The sequence below is a fragment of the Cyprinodon tularosa genome, unplaced genomic scaffold (genome assembly GCF_016077235.1).
Source record: "Cyprinodon tularosa strain WSP-4 unplaced genomic scaffold, ASM1607723v1 ctg433, whole genome shotgun sequence".
NCBI classification, from domain to species: Eukaryota; Metazoa; Chordata; class Actinopteri; order Cyprinodontiformes; family Cyprinodontidae; genus Cyprinodon; species Cyprinodon tularosa.
The window spans coordinates 1,402,379-1,422,669 of record NW_024039156.1 but is presented as its reverse complement, the minus strand read 5'-3'; the positions used below and the strand labels follow the sequence as shown (position 1 = coordinate 1,422,669).

The 20,291-nt window shown below is 38.3% G+C and overlaps 1 protein-coding gene across 1 annotated transcript in view; it reads right to left on the bottom strand.

Annotated features, from left to right (window-relative positions):
* itga3b (integrin, alpha 3b) overlaps nucleotides 1-20,291 on the bottom strand; it is a 74,160-nt gene that overhangs the window by 13,540 nt on the left and 40,329 nt on the right. The window contains exons 3-20 of the mRNA XM_038299703.1: nucleotides 17,776-17,858; nucleotides 16,901-17,141; nucleotides 16,723-16,815; nucleotides 15,556-15,760; nucleotides 14,602-14,795; nucleotides 14,255-14,343; nucleotides 14,039-14,169; nucleotides 11,864-11,950; nucleotides 11,720-11,787; nucleotides 11,488-11,627; nucleotides 8,126-8,272; nucleotides 7,948-8,045; nucleotides 7,685-7,862; nucleotides 7,463-7,537; nucleotides 4,856-4,935; nucleotides 4,642-4,719; nucleotides 672-771; nucleotides 247-423 (exon numbers count right to left, since the gene is read on the bottom strand). Coding sequence (XP_038155631.1) covers nucleotides 247-423; nucleotides 672-771; nucleotides 4,642-4,719; nucleotides 4,856-4,935; nucleotides 7,463-7,537; nucleotides 7,685-7,862; nucleotides 7,948-8,045; nucleotides 8,126-8,272; nucleotides 11,488-11,627; nucleotides 11,720-11,787; nucleotides 11,864-11,950; nucleotides 14,039-14,169; nucleotides 14,255-14,343; nucleotides 14,602-14,795; nucleotides 15,556-15,760; nucleotides 16,723-16,815; nucleotides 16,901-17,141; nucleotides 17,776-17,858 — 2,264 coding nt within the window. The remainder of the gene's footprint in view (nucleotides 1-246; nucleotides 424-671; nucleotides 772-4,641; nucleotides 4,720-4,855; nucleotides 4,936-7,462; nucleotides 7,538-7,684; nucleotides 7,863-7,947; nucleotides 8,046-8,125; nucleotides 8,273-11,487; nucleotides 11,628-11,719; nucleotides 11,788-11,863; nucleotides 11,951-14,038; nucleotides 14,170-14,254; nucleotides 14,344-14,601; nucleotides 14,796-15,555; nucleotides 15,761-16,722; nucleotides 16,816-16,900; nucleotides 17,142-17,775; nucleotides 17,859-20,291) is intronic.

Sequence of the window (20,291 nt, the reverse complement as noted above, 5' to 3'; positions counted from 1 at the left end):
TCATTTATTGATCTCTGGAAAGTCTAAGTATAGTAACAACCCTATAAACCTTGCTTTAAGTATTCCAAGATACCATTTGTTACTGATAAAAAATGTTGACTAGTCTTCCTGCCGTTAGAAGATCAGTCAAAACTCATGTCAAATCTTATAAAGTCAAACAGGTGGAAGTGATATCAAAAGAATAAGCAAAATCACATTCAAAATTATTTTACAACAATCCAAACCAAAGCTGGAACAGAACCTTACAGTTAGATTAAGCGGATTGATAACTTCTCCTCCTGGGTTGCATTCAATTTCTGAATCTCCTTTAACAACAATCTTTGTCAGGTACAGCAGCCACTTGCCATTGGCCACCTCATAGGGCCAATTAAACTCAACAGCAAGACTCCCCATGTCTCCCGGAAGATTGTCATTCATGTCCACCTGATGACAGAAGTATTTTGGGTTAGAGAAAAGACCTTTAGATACAGTTCAGCTAAGAAAAGCAGCTAAATGCTGCAGCATCCACCCCTGGGCATTCTTACACCACAAGACAAAGCTCAATTAAACTTGCCTTGCCCACACAATATAAACTTTTTTTTTTACTTCAAAGACAGGGTGTGGATGAGGAAACTGTGGGTGGGGGAGCACACATATTATAGATTAAATATACAGCAGAGGAGATGACTCACATGCAAGGTGAACTCCACCAGACTACCCACGTTACTGGTGTTGACCATAGCAAACTCTCCCATCACTTCGCCACCAAATCTAGTTCGCTTTGGTTCCATACTGAAAAAGACAAGGGTTAGGATTTTACACTCTGAACATACTAATGTTTCAGGGTTGTCTCTTTGTACAGTTTCTTTGCTGGGAGGTTCTGACAGAATCTTCCAGAAATACTTGCATCCTGGAACCTTCTCACAAACCGCACCATATTTTATAGGGATGTTATAGCTACACCCACGGGCGGATGGGTATTTTACTAGTAAGGTAACTTCTGATGTGTTTCACTGGAATTCAAATTTTAATACAATGGTGTTGAAGGACAAGTTCTTCAATAAAAACATTTTTTTAAATACTTCATCCACAAAACATCTAAAGTGGTGAAGAATATAATGATTTATTTAAGTTAAGGAAATAAAGTATATAATAAATAGTAAAAAAAAATGTTGATGTGTCCAAAATATACAATTCAGTTCAGTTTATTTATTCTGTGCCAATTCACAACACATGTCATCTCAAGACATCAACCAGATGATCCAGTCAAATTGAGTTTTCTATCTAAGGAAAACAAGCTGATTGCATCGACTCGCAGTCAATACCTCACACTAAGCATGTTTGTGGCAACAGCAGAGAGGAAAAACTCCCTTTTAACAGGAAGAATCCAGCATAGATTCACACGCACGTCCTTCAGGGTTGGCTTCTAGGTATGCAAATATTAACTTCTATTAGCAATGCCAAAGTTGACAATGGTTTTTGCACCGACATGAGAACAAGTTGTTAACAGATTCTAGTAGCTCTGCTATAAAATTTAGAAATGTCTTCTTCTCTGCGTTACATTTCTCACATTCAAGCCAAAAATATTAAAAAGAAGCCAAAAAAGGGCGAACATCTGTGAAGAAGGATGTTCTTTTTGCCGGAGGATCATCAAAATAAGTGGTCCTCCAAATTGTCATTCATTCTGGTGACATGTTTATGTAAGGCTGCTCTTCCCTATTTTCACTTTCTGGTGGTAAGTCTGACATAATGGAAAAATTGCAAATCTTCTTTAGGAAAGTAAGCTTGTATGAGTGATGCTAACAGCAACTTCTAAACAGAGCGTGAACGTGCTCTCACACGCATTTAATAGGCGTTCCCTCTCGAGAGCAGGAAGAGGGTTGTACATGTGCATTTTTTTAGAGTGGAGAGGGCAGGTCTTTTAAAAAAATTATGAAAATCCTCCTCTATACCTTTAAGGAATCAAATGGGCTTTTCAGATAAATGTAGTGTGTAGGATTTACCTCCATCTAGTGGTAAACTATATGAATCACAAATGACCGAAGAGCTTTCTCTGGTGGTTCACTATCAATCCTATAAAAACTACTGGAGTCTATTTCTTCTAAATGGAGGGAACGCATCAACCTCTGTCATCCTTGTCAAATAAGCTAAAATAAATGATGAAACACATTTCCCTGAAGAAAGGACTTAAAGGTGCTGTAGGAGATATTGGAAAAACGGTTCCATCAAGCTATATTTTTGAACATACACAACCATGCCTCCCCCTTTAGACGACCCCTCGAAACCACGCCTTCAAAACACATGAACGCGCATGCTGTCTGTCGAGGTGTTCAGATGAGATCGAGTGCTTGTGAGACGAGCTAAAAACAACATAATGCTACGTTCACACCTAAAGCAGCAGAGGAAGCAAAAACAGCTAGTTTACATCCAAAGTCAATGGTTGACGCGCATCACGGCACATTAAAAGGTTCCCCAGCGCGTCTAGAGCAGCAGGAGCAGTGCGTCGCTGATCTGGGAGCTGGCAGGGAGACAGACAGCACTGATGATGCAGAGCGTTATGATCACTCCTCTGAAACAGTTTATTAATGCCTAAATTAACTTAAAATGCCAAATTCTGCCGGTAAAGCATGTTAACTTTTATTATCCTGGTGCCTGCAGTTTGGATTACGTACATGGAAAAGGCCTTCCAGCCACCACGACCGGGCCAGAGGCTGCTGTTGAATGGGATTCCTAATGACAGCGCACCGCCGGTGTACGGGGGTCTAAGCGGCTCGACAGAAATAATATTGGAAGGCAGGATGGTAATCTGGATGAACTGACTGCACTGACCATGTTTTAAGGTGGACTTTCTCACTTCAAAATAGATTCAAACTACTTTTTACCCACTGATCAGCAAATATAGCTTCCATTGTTACAGGCAAAGTAAGGATAGGGTAGCTCCGCCCAACGTGCTTCGGACCCACTTTTTCCACCGCGCAGCCAGAGCAGCAAAAATGCTTCACCCGTGCATCAGAACTAAACTTGTACAAGCATGAAAAATGAAGCAGCACGCATGTTTTGCAGCTTCTGCTCCATTAGGTGTGAATGTAGCATAACAGTGGATAGCTTGCAAGTCCTGCACGAGCATTGGGGGGTCGATTCCTTCAAGTGTCAGGGTACGTGCACAGGGGGGAGGGACAAGCAGACGACCATGATTGACGTGTCGGGAACCAATAGTGTACAACGGACCGTGTTTTGTGATTGGTGAACCTTACACTTTCATTTCACACTGTAGCGGGGACCATTTATTTTAGTTTCACTTCCAGACCTTCTATTTCACTGCTTGCAACGCCACTGTGGGGAAATCTTCAAGCCACATTGTAAAAAATTTGTCAGAAAAGATCTCCTACTGCACCTTTAAAGAAGACTACGCCTACTAGCTGATAGGACTTTAGTGAAAAATAACAGTGGCTGGTAACTGTTGCATCGCAGCTCATCCAGTGTAGGCTAACAAACCAACAGGCTGCCTCTAACGGCAGGATGGAGCTGGCTTATTCATCCTTGATGTATTAGCTAAAATAAATAATGAAATACATGTGATCTCTCTGAGCACTGCAGAAACGATCTAGAAACGAGCAAAAATGTCTTAAATTAAGTGTGTTTACCATTAAGTTGAATAGGTAAATAAGATGATTTGCCAATGGAATTAGTATTTAACTCTTTAAATAAGATAATTAGATAAAATGCACTTGAAATAAGACAAGGCAATTGTTTTTTCTTATTTCCAATGTAAACTGTCTTGTTCCACTGGCAAAGTGTCTCACTTACCTCCTCAATTTAACCAAAAAAGTCATCTATTGCAAGAAAAAGTGACTTTTTAGATTCAAGATTGCAGTGAGAGCAGAACTGAAAAAAGAAAGCTGAAACCTCAGCATCAATTTTCTTTCTGGTAAAAGCTACATTGATACTCGTTTTCTCACCGTTATTATTGCATTCTAAGCTCTCAAAAGGCTGTTCATTTTTAAGTTATGTTATTAGACGTTCGCAGAATTTGTATTTTTCAAAAGTTCTTGATTTTTACTAATAAAAAAGCCAAATTTGTTACCCACTCTACCTTTAGGGTTAGCAGTGGGAGTAGCATTAGCAGAACTGGGAAACAGCTTGCATACAGTATGGAATGCGAGTCGGCGAGTGCATGGCGGTTTTAACTCGTAGCTTTAAATTGTTGACTACACGATATTGACATTTTGTAGTATTTTTTTGTAGACCAAAATGGTAATACCAATGATCAATTTAATAATTTCACGGGCACCGGCATAAAAAAGCATATGCAATCAACTGGTTTTCCTTAGATAGAAAACTTTGAATCAATTTGATCTGGTGAATTGTAAAGAGCCTTGAGATGACATGTTGTGAATTGGCGCTATATAGATAAACTGAATCGAATTGACTTAAATTTGTGATATTAGTGTTAAAAATAAGTCTGTGAAAATTCATAAACTCGAACCACCTAGTATGTCCTGCTGCATGATTTTAATGCAAAACCATATGAAATCAATATTGCATCATCTACACTTTTACCTTTAATATTTATATTTAGACGTTAAAAAGGCTGAAGCTACATTGATATTTTTGCAAGGTGCTATTTACAGATGTCACTATCTGTAAGGATGCCACACTCACATGGTGAAGAAGGGATTGATGTTGCTTTCAATCAGTATGGCCAGGGTCGACAGCGTCAGGTCATCCTGCTCACTAATACTGAAGAGTTCGATCATATCAAAACACAGAATGGACACCAAAACACAGAATTAAAAAGTAGCCAATAAAAAGATCAGATCCCTGTAAACAGGAAACACCAAAAAAGCATTTAGAGGCTTTTGCTTTAAATACTTACGTTGATAGCCTCATTTCAGTCACTATATCTTTTGTGTACAGACTGATGCCTGAAGTCTGAAACGACAGCTTCAGCTCCACCTGAAAAAACAACACATCAATCACATGTTGTTTTGCAGAACCAGAAGGGTTTTAATGGTTTATTAACTTTGGAAACTTTTTAAGGTGGATCGCTTGTTTATTTCTAGCCACATCCTTTCAGTCAAATGAAAGTTCAGATTTAGGCTGGGCTTCTACCAATCCTTCTATTTTCTTTCTATTCTTTAATGCCATATGATGCTGCTGATGATTATTACACTGCTGAAGGACTTTGTCAATATCTGAAAATACTGTTGGAGGGATTTTGTGGTAGAGAGCAGATATGCTTCTAAACCAAAAAAACTGCCTGGGAACATAACTCTACCATGGAGCACTGCTGGCATGCCCATTTATTCTTTATCATTATTTGTTAGTTTTCCCATGAGGTAAAGGGTTAAGAGTATTGAGGTATTTTTGGGATTTGAAACTCACTTTTTATCTTTATTGTTTTCAAATTACAAACTGTAACCGAGACACAGGAGCAGAAACCACCTTCTGGCACCAAGAGGGGCAATATGGGGCAAAGGGAGCCAGGGTATGGGGATCAAACCAATGACTTGCATTCATCTTCTTACAAACATGAGCATGCTGCTCTAAAAACTAAATCAACCCTTCCTTGAGACACAAATCTAGGGAAGCTGCTGCTTTGAAAGGTCCCGGTGGGGAGATTGACCTCTTCCTTAATTGGAAAAGGTTTTGAACCATCAGGACTCTTCCTAGAACTGGCCAGCTGTTTGCACTGAGCGTCTGAGGAGAACATTGGTCAGGGAGGTGAAGGGCTCCACGTTCACTCTGTCAGAGCTCCAGCCTTTTTCTTTGAGAGGAGACTGTTCCAGAATGGTAACAATCTCTGCAGCAATGCACCGTTCAAGCCAGTGCAGTAGAATGGCCAGATGAAAGCCACTCCTTAATAAATGGTAAATGGTCTGAACTTATATAGCGCTTTTTCAAGTCAGGAGACTTGACCAAAGAGCTTTACACTACATTTAGTCATTCACCCATTCACACACTGATGATGGCAGGCTACATTGTAGCCACAGCTGCCCTGGTGCTTACTGGCAGAAGCGAGGCTGCCGTACACTGGTGCCACCAGTCCCTCTGACCATCAGTAGGCAATGAAGTGTCTTGCCCAAGGATACAACACTGAAAGCCGGTGCCGGGGCTTCAACTGTCTACTCTTAAATTTCAGGGTAAACTCCTACATCTGACTAGCCTGGGTGCCATTCCGAACTTAGTCCAGCCCACAAGGTTTGAGGTCGGGAAGTTCGGTCTGGCATTGCTCCATAGTAGCGCGAGTATTATCGCCCACTCTCTGGCGATCCAATCAAATTGTCAGGGCGGGCTTTATACGATGATGGACAGATGATCAACAGTAACGTAATCAACCACGTGACCAATGCGCGCTTGGGTGACAACAACAATGGCTGCCGCTGGAGAGTTGAGGTGTGTAGATTCTGCTATTAGGTCTGTTCTAGAAGATATCGACAGCAAATTAATTTTAAAAGAGGAACAGAGAAACGCGATCAAGGCTCATCTTCTTATTCTAGGCGTGCAACTGCACGCTTTGATTTTTGTTAACAACCATGCCTCGCTTAACATACGTCACGCACTCCGTTGCTCTTATTGGTTGTAGGTCTATCCAATTGAGTGCAGAGGCATTTTTTTTCCTGGTTCGTTCAAAACACGCCCCATAATCACAGCTCTATGGAGCAGCATCAGACTAATTTCTGACTAGAATTGAGTAGGACTACGTCAGGCTAACCTCTGACGCCACTGTCGCCTCAATAAAAGGCACATGGCATTCACTCTGGAGTTTACCAAAATGCTCTTGAAGGAATTTCAAACCATGAAAAGCAAAGTTTTCTGTTCTGATGAGACAAAGATGAAAGTCTTTGGAGTGAAGGCCAGGAGTTATGATTGCAGGAAACCAGGCACCGCTCACCTAAAGGAACAATACCACCCCAACAGTGCGGTACGGTGGCGGCAGCATCATGCTATGGGGATATTTTCAGCAGGAAGTGTCAGTTGAGACTGACTGAAAGATGAAAGAGACAATGTGAAGAGAAAAGCTAGATGAAAATCTGCCCCAAAGCACAGAGCCACAATTTCCAAGGAGTCAGAACCACTCTGTGGATGTCCCAGACTGGCCAAGCCAGAGTCCAAACTGGACTCATTTAGTCTGATGGAAGCTGAGATGTTCTCCAAAGAAGAACGCTCCAAACTGCCTACAGATAGGTCTGCCAAACGTCTGGCATCATAATCTGATAGACTGGAGAATGAGATGTTTGCTAAAGGTGGAGTAAAAAAACTGGATCCTTATGGACATTAGATTTCTCTGTTCACTCTTTCTGGTACCTATGCTTAGATCACTAAAAACGTTTCTCACATTGTTACCGTTGGATTTTATGTGTAGAATTTACACAAACAGGGAGAATGCTTTTCAAATACAATTTTTAAATGTTTTTTGCTTTTTATCTAAAAATTCAAATCAAATTTCACAAAAGAAGCACAAATTAGGACTAAAATGTACCTTTTCTTTGCCTTGTAGTGGATTTCCCAGCTCACAAATGACTTTTTCTTCAAAGGTGCATTCTACATCCAAGTTCTGCAAAAATTATCATCAAATATTTCATATTAGAGGTGCATAGAGCATGCATGGGGCTATTTTACATTCTTATAATTTAAAGGAAAATGTTTATGGAGCACTATGATGCAACTTTCCCTGAGATCTACTGCCCTCTAGTGGACCTACATCAGATCTGACTCCAGAGTATGTCAGTGTATTATTAGGGATGGTGATGATGAGCTCTGCCTGGTGGGCGTCCTCTGCAGCTTTTCCAGGAGCAGGATAATTGGTCACATTAACCAACAGCTTGATTATTTGGTTTGTGTTGTTAAACTGGAGTACTTGAGTGTTTCCGTCGCCCTTCCTGAACACAAGTTACAGATGCAAAATGTAGCTCATTTAAGAGGTGATAGGTTAACATGGCTTCATCGTTCAGAGTGTGTGTTTGCCTGGGGAAAGCAATGTCATCTTTATCAGCAAACGCGGCAGACAGCTTCAGGTTACTGGTGCATTTGTTGTCTAAGCCACATTCCTTCTGGAAGTTTATCTGCAGGACAGAAGAGCATCTAATCATACCTTTAATGACAAGAGGCAATTTGTGCTCAGTGATGTTTTTAAAGTCGGTACCTCCGTTCTTTGGGTGAGTTTCTGCTCTTGGCTTAGAATGGGGAAGAAATCCAGGTTCTGCATGGAACGTCTGGCTCTAGGCTGTTGTTTCTGCAGCGACATGTTGAGGGAGAAGACCACTGGTTCCAGTTTGTCCCGCACAGGTTCCTGTTGGTTAGGGAGAGAATCATTTACTGACAACAGCTTGACAAAATGAGTTGAAATTACAGGAACTTGGTGAACTTTTTAAACCTCTTAAATTTTTTTTTTTTACAGTTTGTCATGTTACAACCATAGCCTTCAGTTCATTTTATCCGGATTTACACTACGGTCAAACAGGGAGGGGCAGAGATATATGCCAGGCATCAATATTTGTCTCTTGCAGCTTTGTAAATCTGAGAGTAGTTATTATTAGTGGTTCAACCTTGGTAAACAGCTGAAGTTAAGTCGCATTTAAAAGGAAAAACATCTGTGAACATCTGTGAACATTGCTCCTCGGATTTTGGTTGAACTCTGACGGGATTCTATCGTGGGAGCTCAATTCAATTAAATTCAGTTTATTTATATAACACCAATTCACAATACACATCATTTCACGGCGCATTCCAAATTAACCAAATTGATTCAAAGTTTTCTGTCTAAGGAAAACCAGATGATTGCATCGACTCATTGACTCTTCAGCAATCCCTCACACTAAGCATGCTTGTAACGACAGTGGAGAGGAAAAACTCCCTTTGAACAGGAAGAAACCTCCAGCATAACCAGGCTCAATGTGAGCAGCCATCTGCTGAGGCCGACTGGGGTTCAAGGAGACAGAAGCAGACATAGAAAAAAAAGCATAGATACAAAAGGCAACTGTAAATCGGCTCCACAGGCGACCCAATCCAGGAAACACACAGCTAACCCCAAGCCAGCTCCCATGTCACAGGCTGAAGAGAGCACACCTAGTTAGTCATAGTCAGAGAAACAGGACTACACTGAAAAACAGGCCGATCTCCAACATCTATAAACAAGGGTGTTGATAGCAGCAGCACAGCTGATATTTCTCTCCATTATGGAACAGACCAGATGAAGCTACTATGCTAAGAAAAAGCAGAGAGAGCAGCTCTGGCTTTAAGTTTAGAGGTGTTGTACACATGCAGGATAAAATACCTTTTTTCAGCTGCATTCATAAATCCATAATCTCTAAACAGCTTTGCTGTCTTTGCAAAAAAAAAATGCTTCCCCCAATTAATAGTTCTGCCAACCCTATGAAGATCGTGTTTAGGTTAATGTGCAGTGTTCCTTTCCTGTCACACACATAGTAGCATTCTGCTTGTAGGTTAAAATGAATTCTGATCTAATTTGACCCAAGTACCGGTTCTATTTATTCTTTAATGAGAAAGAGATGAAATGAACACAGGAGGACACTTTATTGATTACCTAATCTCTAAAGATCAGTAGTTACTTTTTTTTGTTGTTCTGAAAGTACTATGAAAGTACAAAAAAAAGTAGTTAGATGAACCAGTGGGGGTGGGTAGTTACCACCTGATGTAAATGAACCAGCCTCCCTCTGTGTTTTTGGGATCTGATAGCAGACCACTTTAGACTATAGAGCGAAATTTGACCATTATTGTTACAAGCAAAAAACACATTTGTAAATGGATTGTAATTCTTTACTATCAGGAAGTCCACAAGCTGTAGTTAAAAGCCTTCAGCTGATCCAAAATGCTGCAGCCAGAGTTCTGATGAAAATGAAAAAGAGAGATCATATCTCTCCTATCCTGGCTTCTCTTCATTGGCTTCCTGTTAAATCCAGAATAGAATTTAAAATCCTCCTTCTCACATATAAAGCCTTAAATGGCCAAGCTCCATCTGATATCAGAGATCTGATTGTTCCTTGTGTTCCTAACAGAGCACTTCGCTCTCAATCTGCAGGTTTACTAGTGGTTCCTAGAATTTCTAAAAGTAGATTGGGAGGCAGATCTTTTAGTTATCAGGCTCCTCTCCTTTGGAACCAACTACCAGTTTTAGTCCGTGAGGCAGACACCCTGTCTACTTTTAAGGCTAGGCTTAAAACTTTCCTTTTTGATAAAGCTTATAGTTAGGGTGGCTCAGGTTATCCTGAGCTATCTCTATAGTTCTGCTGCTATAGGCTTAGACTGCTGGAGGACATAGGGACCCCTTTTTCGTCATTCTACTTCATTCTATCTCTATTCTCCCACTCTGCAGAATCTGTTAGTTCAATCTCTAACCTTCTGCTCTCTCTGCTTCCTGTTTGGCTGTGACTCCATCCTGGAGAGAAATATCAGCTGTGCTGCTTCCATCAACACCCTTGTTTATAGGTGTTGGAGATCGGCCTGTTTTTCAGTGTAGTCCTGATTCTCTGACTGTGCTCTCTTCATCCTCTGACAGGGGAGCTGGCTTGGAGCTCGTCTGCCTGGCTGTGTGTTTCCTGGACGGGGCCGCCTTTTACAGCTGCTTTTTGTATCTCTGCTTCTGTCTCCTTGAACCCCAGTCGGCCTCAGCAGATGACCGCTCACACTGAGCCTGGTTCTGCTGGAGGTTTCTTCCTGTTCAAAGGGAGTTTTTCCTCTCCACTGTCGCTACAAGCATGCTTAGTATGAGGGATTGTATTTGAGTCAATGAGTCAATGCAATCAACTGGTTTTCCTTAGATAGAAAACTTTGAATCAATCTGACTGGATGATCTGGTGAACTGTAAAGTGTCTTGAGATGACATGTGTTGTGAATTGGTGCTATAGAAATAAACTGAATTGAATTGAATATATGAAAAAAAACACATTTTGTAAATGTACATTTGAAATTAATAATCATCACAATCTCATCTAACTAGATTGAAAGTAACTTTGCTGTTTTTTTCACATTTTATTTTTTCAAGGCTTGTTTACTCAGATTTTACTTTTAAAATGTTGTTTACATATTTTATATATATTCAAAAAAAAATTTAACATATTTTCACATTTTTTTCATTTTGGGTTTTTTTTCCCAAACGTCTGCGTTTCAGGTTGACTGTTACAGATCTCAGACTCCTCGGGGGGCGGGATTCCTTCTGGACTGAGGGATGAAGATGCATTCCTATTGGTCTGCATTAATGTTAGAAACAAGCCTGCATTGATCACTGTGTGCTTCTTGAATAAGCCTTTGAATTGGGCTTTCAGTAAAGAAAATGACATCTGTGAAAAGCTATTTTAAAGAATTAATTTTTTAAATCTCAATCTACAAAACAGAAATTTCATTTATTTTTTTACAACATGACAAAATGTTAAAAGTCACAAAAGGATAAAAACCTTTGCAGGACTCTGTGGATACCCGACAAAAAGCCCAGAAATATGCAAATAATGGATTCATCTAGAAGATCTGCAATCATTGTTGTTATCTTACCACAACGCTCAGTTTCAGGCTCTCACAGACGGAATTAGACGACTTCAGAGTCAGAGATCCAGAATATGTCTGGTCATTATTCTGGAAACGAACTCGAGATATTCTTCTTCCTGCGTCCGCGTTTACTGTGAAATCCACAACTTACCAAAGAAAAGACATAAACAAAATGTCACAAACAACCAACTGAAATTTGAATACATCAAGTTTTAGATTTTATGTTAAAGCATCTTACTGATATTTTTCTTAAAGTCTTTGTTTCCGTTGCTCAAAGTGAATGCCAGGCACAGATTAACGGTGATGCTGCAAAGTAAAAGAAAGTAAAGCAAATTCATTCATGCAAAGTAGATTGGAGTTTTATATTTTAGAGACATATTACCAAGGATTATTCCCACGACACTGGTTAGGATCCACAATCTTGGGCTCAGCAGTGAAGTTTTTGGTCAGATGAATCACAGGTCGAGCTCTAAAAACCATCACATGAACATGTTCACCATTCGTTCTCAATGACAAACAAAACCTTCCTGTTACACAAATAGCTCTTTATCTCAATAGTATAGTAGTATAGAGTACATTTAAAGACAAGTACTTTTATCAGCATTGCATTTTACCACACTTTTTACTTTTACTCAAGTTACATCCTTTTGGGGTATTGCTGCTCTAACCTGAGTAAGATTTCTGGTTACTCCAGCATCATGACAATTTGAGATTAGGTGAATAAAGTAAAAATGTTATCCAGATAACAAAAAGATGTTAAGCCAGTGTTAGATTATGGTTAAAAAGGCTGATTTAGGGTTAAGCTGAATGATTGATGGTGGACCCATCAAATATTCATCAAATTAACTGAATTAAATGTTGTTTTGTGTTTGTCTATTGACTGAAATCAAATCAATGTTGAACCCTTTGCCGTTTGGTGAAAAAACTTTTCTAATGGGATTTACAATGGATTTAGAGATGTTAAATGTCTTATTGTCAACATCAATCTATCCTGATTTCTTAACTTAATTAAAATCAACACAACAGTACATGTGGATCAAAACTGAGAGATTGGTTTAATCAATGCTGATTTAGTATCAGTTATGGTTGAAAACCTACTTTTCATATGAAAAAATATGGTATCTTTTCATACCGTTTTAATGTAAGGTTTTAAAATGGATTCTGTATTTAATCCAAATCATATTTCAATGTTCATTCATATCCAACTATCTAATAAATATGCATTGCCTAAAGCAAGGATTGTTATTATAAGTGAAAACGCTGATTTAGAAAACAGCTTTTTTAACTGAATTTGTTTTTTTGTAACAGGGAAAGTGGCAGCCTAGTGGTTAGGGCAGAGAGGTTGGAATCCTGAGTTTCTGAGTCCGAGTCCCACAGACTGCCACTCTGGGTCTCTGAGCAAGACCCTTAACCCCTGATTGTCCCCCAGGCGCCGCACCATGGCAGCCCACTGCTCCCAAGGGGATGGGATAAATGCAGAGAGTTAATGTGAGATCGATAAAGTTCAATTATTATTAACGGTGTTTAGGTTTATTTTGTTTGCACATAATGCTGTATAATTGTTATGATCTGCCATTTTGGGATTTTTGGTTCTGTTTAGTTTTCACTTTGGGTTTTCAGTTGATTTATGTTATTCTGTTTTTACTGTTAAGAGTTATTTTTTTTAGTCTTATTGTTCCTGTTTGGTGTTTTTTTTTAGTCATCTCCTATTCAGCAGACTCTAGTCTTTTTTGTCATTCATTGTTTACAGTTATCTTTAGGATATTTCTTGGTTACTCTCCATTGCCCCCTAGTGTCATCTTCCTTCCCATTGGTTTTCTTCAAGTTCTTTCTCTGCACAGCTTTTCCCACTCAGTTCATTACTGCAGTCTTTGTCCTGTTAGTCTCCTCCTCAGTGTATATATACCGTTCCTCTGCAGTTGGTTTTTGCTGGATCGCCATCATTGTGTCACGTCTTCATCACTTCCTGTCACTCACCTCCTGTTAACTCTATTCTGTTGTTCCTTGGATGTTTAATTTATCTGGACTTGTATTTTGGCTGCAATAAATCTACAGGATATCTTCTCTGCCTCAGCCTCTGCATTTTGGGTCCAGCTGCAAATGTATCCTCTTGCTGATAATAATATTATTATCATTTTAAACATTCAATTTGATGTTACAAGCCAACATTGGCACTTGAGGAGCCATTTTAACAAGTATTGTTTTGCTTTTATTGAATAATCTCTTATTAGACTATTGAATGAAAGGCATATTAAAATTGTACTCAAGTGCGAAAAGGACTTGTGAAGCTCGGCAACTCTCTACAGTATATAATAACTTATTTTTTTTATTTTCTATGCCATCAAAGTCTGAAAAATGTAAGTAAGCGTCTCTAACTAGTGGAAAGAGGGATTTTGTAAGCAACATTTTTATGGCATTAAGCTAATGGAACAAGTTTTTTAAATCATAAAATACTTGAAAAAGGAAAAGTTGCCTAAAGTATCACCATTTTGTACAAAATATAAAGAACAATTGCTTTCATTTAAAAATCAATGAGAATTTTTTTTTTTTGTTCTACCTCAGAAGGGCTATGCGGTCATCCAGTGAGCCCACTAAGATGTCAGGGTAACTGTTGCCATCCACATCCATGCCTCCGTTGATGGAGTAACCAAAAGTCCGGAAGCCCTCTTGCGACTTACCCTTAATTACCTTTAGAGAGAAACAGAGACAAGTTATATTAAAAGAACTTAACTAAGCTGCAAGAGTGGATGAAAGAAACCAGGACTGATGTTACCTGACTGGGCTCCTGTGAAATTCCCGTTTTACTTCCCATCCATATGTAGACCTGTCCTGTTTCATGAAAAGGCGCCCCTACTGCAAGGTCTGCAAAGAACAGGAGAAACACCTCCAGTAAGCAACCAATAGCAAGTAACTAAAACATAGACAGGAGGGATGCTTCTTGGTAAAGCCATCGTTAATTTCAATTCCAAAACCCATTTTCAGTCCAGTGAAAAGCTGAAGATCAGAAGTAATCTACAGTTTGGAACAAAATTAGCTGTTTGTCAGAAACACAATAAGCCTCTGCTTCATGTTTTAATCTTCTGAATTAGAGTAAAAGAATGGTCATGTTCAGGGACACACCTTGGAATCCGTCCTGGTTGACATCACCGATGGCGGCAACTGCAATGCCGAACCCAGAGAAAGGCAGACCTCTCAGCATCACAGTGGAAGTGCTCTGGAAAGATCCATTCTCGTTCATGAAAATGTACACCGCTCCTCCCTTCTCTTCTTTGCGATCAAAGTAAAAGGGGGCGCCTATGATCAGGTCATTCCAACTGGGGAGGTCCAAAGAAAAAATTTATTAAAAGAATTTAAACTTGGAGAATAACAATGAAAAGTTCAATACTGTTTTTAGGGATTCCATCCAATATTTGCACACAAAATTAGATACTTTGAAGGGAAAGGTCCAAGATACATGGTTTTTAACTTTGTTTTAACAGATAAAAATCTGAAAGGTGTGGCATACATTTGCTGAGTCCTTAAAAAAAGTTTAAGTATTCAGTTGTCATTTATTTCTTCTTTTCTCTTTCTTTGGGATTTATTGTCATTACACTGTCACAAGTACAGAGCAACAAAATTAACTGTCTGCCTTCAACCCATCCCATGAAAATCTTCTGGTCAAATGCTGGTGAAGATTCTTAGTCATCCAGGTCATAGTCATTCTAAAAAGGTAAAAACAAACAACTGGATTTGGTTTTCCAAGTCTGAAGATGTTTTGCTTCCAATCCAGGGAGCGTAAAAATGGCTGGAGTGGCATTTGAAACAAAAAAGTAACTGAAAGATGCTGGTGGCAGCATCGTAGTGTGGGACGATCCTACAGAATAAAATCCTAAAAAATAAAGTTAATGATCTTCTGTGGCTTCAAAAAGACATGCATCTGTAACCACAGTGTAAGCATGTTAAACCTCTTCATATTTTCATATGGAAACAAGTTAACCACCATGTATCATACATATATTCAAAGAATACTTTAAGGTTTTGCAGTTTTAGAACACTGTTGCAAAAAACAACCTTGTTATCAGTGCAGAAACTTACTCATCGTTGTTTAGGTCAGTGGCAGCCAGGCTGTTCCCAAAGTAAGAGCCCACTTGTTCTCCCATGATGGTGTGTTTTACATGAAACTTTCTATTTTCTAGCTCTGCCAACATCACAGAGCCCTTGGACTCATCCCTGGGGGCCCCTGTCACATGTGTGTAGGACTCATGGTTCAGCAACTTCTTCTCTGATATAACTGAATAACCTGCAAAATGAAGCATTAAAGGATAAGTGAAATCAATCTGCAGATATTGAGATAGCAGAGATATCATTTTGGTCATGCAACTACACTTAATATACCAAGGCACCATTTTTCTGACCTAAAACCTTAAGAAATCACCTGAAAATCTACTTTTCATGCCAAAACGTGCTTTAAGTCACATGCGATTGGAAGGTTGTAATTCTATTTAACTAAAGAGTTCAAATCTGCCCTACCTGCCCTGCTCTATAACAAAATGCTAAACTTCTGTATTCTGTATCCTTGCAACAAATAAAAAAGGGGTATGCAAAGGGATCCCAATGAGCTCTTTTAATTAAATTCTCTCCTAGGAATGATTAAATGTAAAATCTAAAGACCATTTCAGAAGGATTGTAAATCACTTATCGTTATGACTCCTTTGCATACTATGTTTTTTCCCCATTTTTTTTTTATAAAAAACCACTACCACCATTGCTTATTAGCAACTATTAACTATGAATAAATCCTTTTTTTGAGACTTTGTGGTAATAAAGAATATTTTACTAAAGAAGGAATTTTGTGAGCATAAGTCCATTGTAGAAAAGAATTGGAGGGCAATTAGGTGCACAGTTACGAAGAAGCACACGTACAAAAAAACAAAAAAAACAGACGTATTTTTAAGATTTAATGCAAGTAAATATACACCTGTTTAGGCAACATGCTGCAGTCAGCTTAAACTCTGTAATCAGAATTTAAAACTGAGGCCTTTTTATCTTATTTTCTCTCAAAATATTGTAAAAGAAAATCATTTTGTTTTTCAGTCTAATATCTCTAACCTTGAGAGAATTAATGTGAATCATCACCAACATGCAGCATGCTTTTTGATTGTTTTTTACTGATGCTAGCTTTAATAAAATTTCCGTTTGACCTTTAAAGCCTGTGTTTGTATTTCCTGCTCCGCACAGCATTCACAGAAGATAAGCACTCACCCATATAACTGTGTTTTTTCTCCAGTTTCCCAATGTTGAAGCTTTCAGAAATAAAGGGATTATCTGGATCCCTCAAGGTTACATGGACATTTCCTGTACAACAAAGCAAAGCCAGACAATCATCGGACCAACTTCATACAGAGAAGGGAAGCTTGGCCAGCAGCCTTTAGGTTCTCACCTTGCCATAAAAAACTGCCCGGAGCTCCGAGGAAGACATCGTTCTCTGTTAAGCCACCAGAGATGCCCAGGTTGCACATTATCTCATCTTCCAACTTTTTACCAGGGTCACAGCGCTCATAATAATCACTTTGCCATTCATCTGAGTCATCAAATGTTAAATCGTTGTCCCTTACGTAGCACTTTCCAATCATCTGCCTCTGCTCCCCAGGCATGACCTTCACATAACGATGACCACATGCCTGCAAATAGAAAGCTGCGGTTTTATTTACTAGCTGATAATGTCATCATACCATCATTAGAGCCTCAATGAGATGCCAAGAGAATAACCAGAGTAACTAGGCTTTTCTCTACATGTATAAAGCAGAGTATTGCAGTGTTGATTATCCTCCACAATAACATTCTAATGATTGTCTATATTTATTTCTGTTTGCAAATATAACAAAAATGAAACAAGAAAAAAGAAATAGAATAAAAAGCCAAAACAACTTAATATAATTGGAGAAAGTATGTCAGATTTTAACATTTTAACGACAATCATCAAATATTTGATATCTAAGAAGATGCAGAACCCAGCGCCACACATAATTTGTGCAAATTAGTCTAGTTAATTTTTTTTTTTTTCCCCCGGCTTTAATCTGTAAAATGGCCTGGATTGCCTGCAGGGATATAGTTTCTCACAGCAGTGGAAGTTTAGGACCAAAATCATGAAATGATGCCTAAAAAAATGCCTTAAAAAATAAATCAACTATTTTTCACTACATATCATCTGTGAAAAGACGGACCTAAAATGTATCCCCTTATTGGTTTGGCCTAAATGCTTGATGTTTGTGTGTTTTCAGCGATAGCACTGATTAATAGAGTGTATTATCTCACCAACACGCGCCCTTCTTCAAGGTTCCTCTGACTGATAACTGTCACACCCAGCCACATGCCATCTACGATCTCTGATGTATCAGCTGTGAATTTGGAACAAAGGCTCAGAGTTAGAGTCACGATTATTTTGAGTTTAATTCAATTAAATTTCGATTCAATTCAGTTTATTTACATAGCGCAAATTCACAACACGTCATCTAAAGGAACTTTACAGACACAATTCAACCAGATCACATCAGTTTAACTGATCTCTGACATGTGCTGCCAAAAATTATACGCTGATTTTTGGAGCCTATATTACTTTTCTTCCTCCATTTACATTCTAGATATTCCATTCAATTCAGTTTATTTATATAGCGGCAATTCACAACACGTCATCTCGAGGCACTTTACAGTTCATTATGACACATGTTACACAAGTCTGAATTTAATCAAAAAAGGAACATCTGTTAAAAAAAAACTAAAAAATATAACATCAACATTAAATAGCAAATTATGGAGCTAAAATGGGGCCATAAAATTTGTTCTAAAACCTAGCTTAAGCTGTAAATGAAAATCATTTTAAAAACTGAAAAAAAGAAAAATGCAAATGATGTTTAACACTATTGCTCAGGTTCCAGATTTTATTTTCAAGATTCAAATTTTTTTTTGTCAAACTGCTTTTACCTCTTCATGGGGGCGGGGCTTATGTGACATGGGGTGTGGAATGATGGCTGACAGTTTTAGTGCTTGGATAAAATATTCCCAGCATGTGCATTCAGGAACTGTGTGAACTAGAAATGTCTTTAAGGCAGAATTGATCATTTGTGTATGTGAATAGATAAAAAATAAAAATGATGCACAGTTTCAAAATATTTTTTTCCGGTTTGTTCCAATTTCCATTTTTTTCAGCTTAAAAAATTTTGTTCAGATTATATTTTGCTTTTTTGTTTTGTTTTTTTGTTTTTTTTACAAAATACTTCTTATTTTTAAACCAATTTCGTTTTAGTTTTCTAAACATGGTCAAATTTTTTTTTTTTTATTACATTTTTTTTTTTTTTAACAAACTTTATGGCCCCAATAAAAGGAAAGTAGTTGTTGCTATGGCAACACAGTGTGTTTGTCTGGCAACACAATGTGTGACTGACAAATGTGCATGGCTGTAGCTCTGTGGGGCAAGCTGACATGCTATCAAAAATTTGCCCCATCTTAAAAATAAATATATAAAGTCAAAACTATTTCAAAGATTTAGTGATTAATTATAATTATGATGAAGATGCAGAAAACCAGAGCTTGCATTTAAATGCACGTGTTTCCTCCGCCACTAGTTCACCGTTACACCCACCGCCAAATTCCAGCGAGCCTGCACTGATGCAGACTCACTACTGTCTAAGGGCTAAATGGTGCACTTGCCCTAAATGGTTTGGAAAGGCCCTAAATATTTATTAAACAAATCTTACTTTGTTAAATAAATATTTAGTTTTGAGCTAAATAATTAGTTTGCAAATTAAATATTTAGTTTGTTAAATAACTATTTAGCTCCAGACTAAATATTTAACAAAGTAAGATTTTTGTAAATGAATGAATGACATTGTGAAAAAAATGACTTGGAAAAAATTATCTCCTTCTTTTTCTCTTAAAACACACTAAATAATCATAAATATCGCTCCTAATTTATGATTAACTTAACTTTACAAAGACACATTTCTATACACTGTCTACATTTAAGACTAGACATAAAACTTTTCTTTTTGATTAAGCTAATGGTAGAGATTCAGGGTTTAGTCCTGTTTCTCTCCTAGACAAACTGTGGCTATGGTTCAGCGTTTATTGTGCCAAACTGCATGTTCTCTCTTTAATCGCTTTGAAATGAAAACTGGCTCAGAGCGCATCTGCTTAACTCTTTCTTTCCTTGACAGAGCCACCTGTGGAGTGAGTGTACTATTACCTTTTTAAACATAGAAAGTAGTTATAGATCAGTGATTAAATGCTTTTTTTTTTCTGCCTGCTTCTATCTCTTGAACTCCAGTCAGCCTCGACAGATGGCCGCTCATACTGAGCCAGGTTCCTTCCTGTTAAAAGGGAGTGTCCTCTTCACTGTTGCTGCATTCATGCTTGGTGTGAGAGCCAACAACACACTGCAAGCGAATATCTACTGTCTTTAAATGCTCATCCAGGAGGACCGAATCCCACATAGTCAATGATTGTATGCAATCCCCTGAATTTCCTTTGACAGAAAACTTTTTCTCCATCTGAATTTATGGCTTGATTGGATTGTCTCTGTAAAATGCCTTGAGATGACATGTGTTGTGGCATTACATGAATATACAGAACTGAATTCAATTAAAGCAAGTCCATTTTATGAGCTATTAACTATGTTATTTTTTTCCTTCATCAAAACCATGCACAAAGTGGTATTTCATTTGATTAATGCATCTCTGAGTAATCGTCATGAGTTTTGCTGTCTGAGCAGCTGCCCTTCCCTCACTAATGATGGGATGTATTTACAGTAGGTGTGACTAAAAAGAGTTTTCATA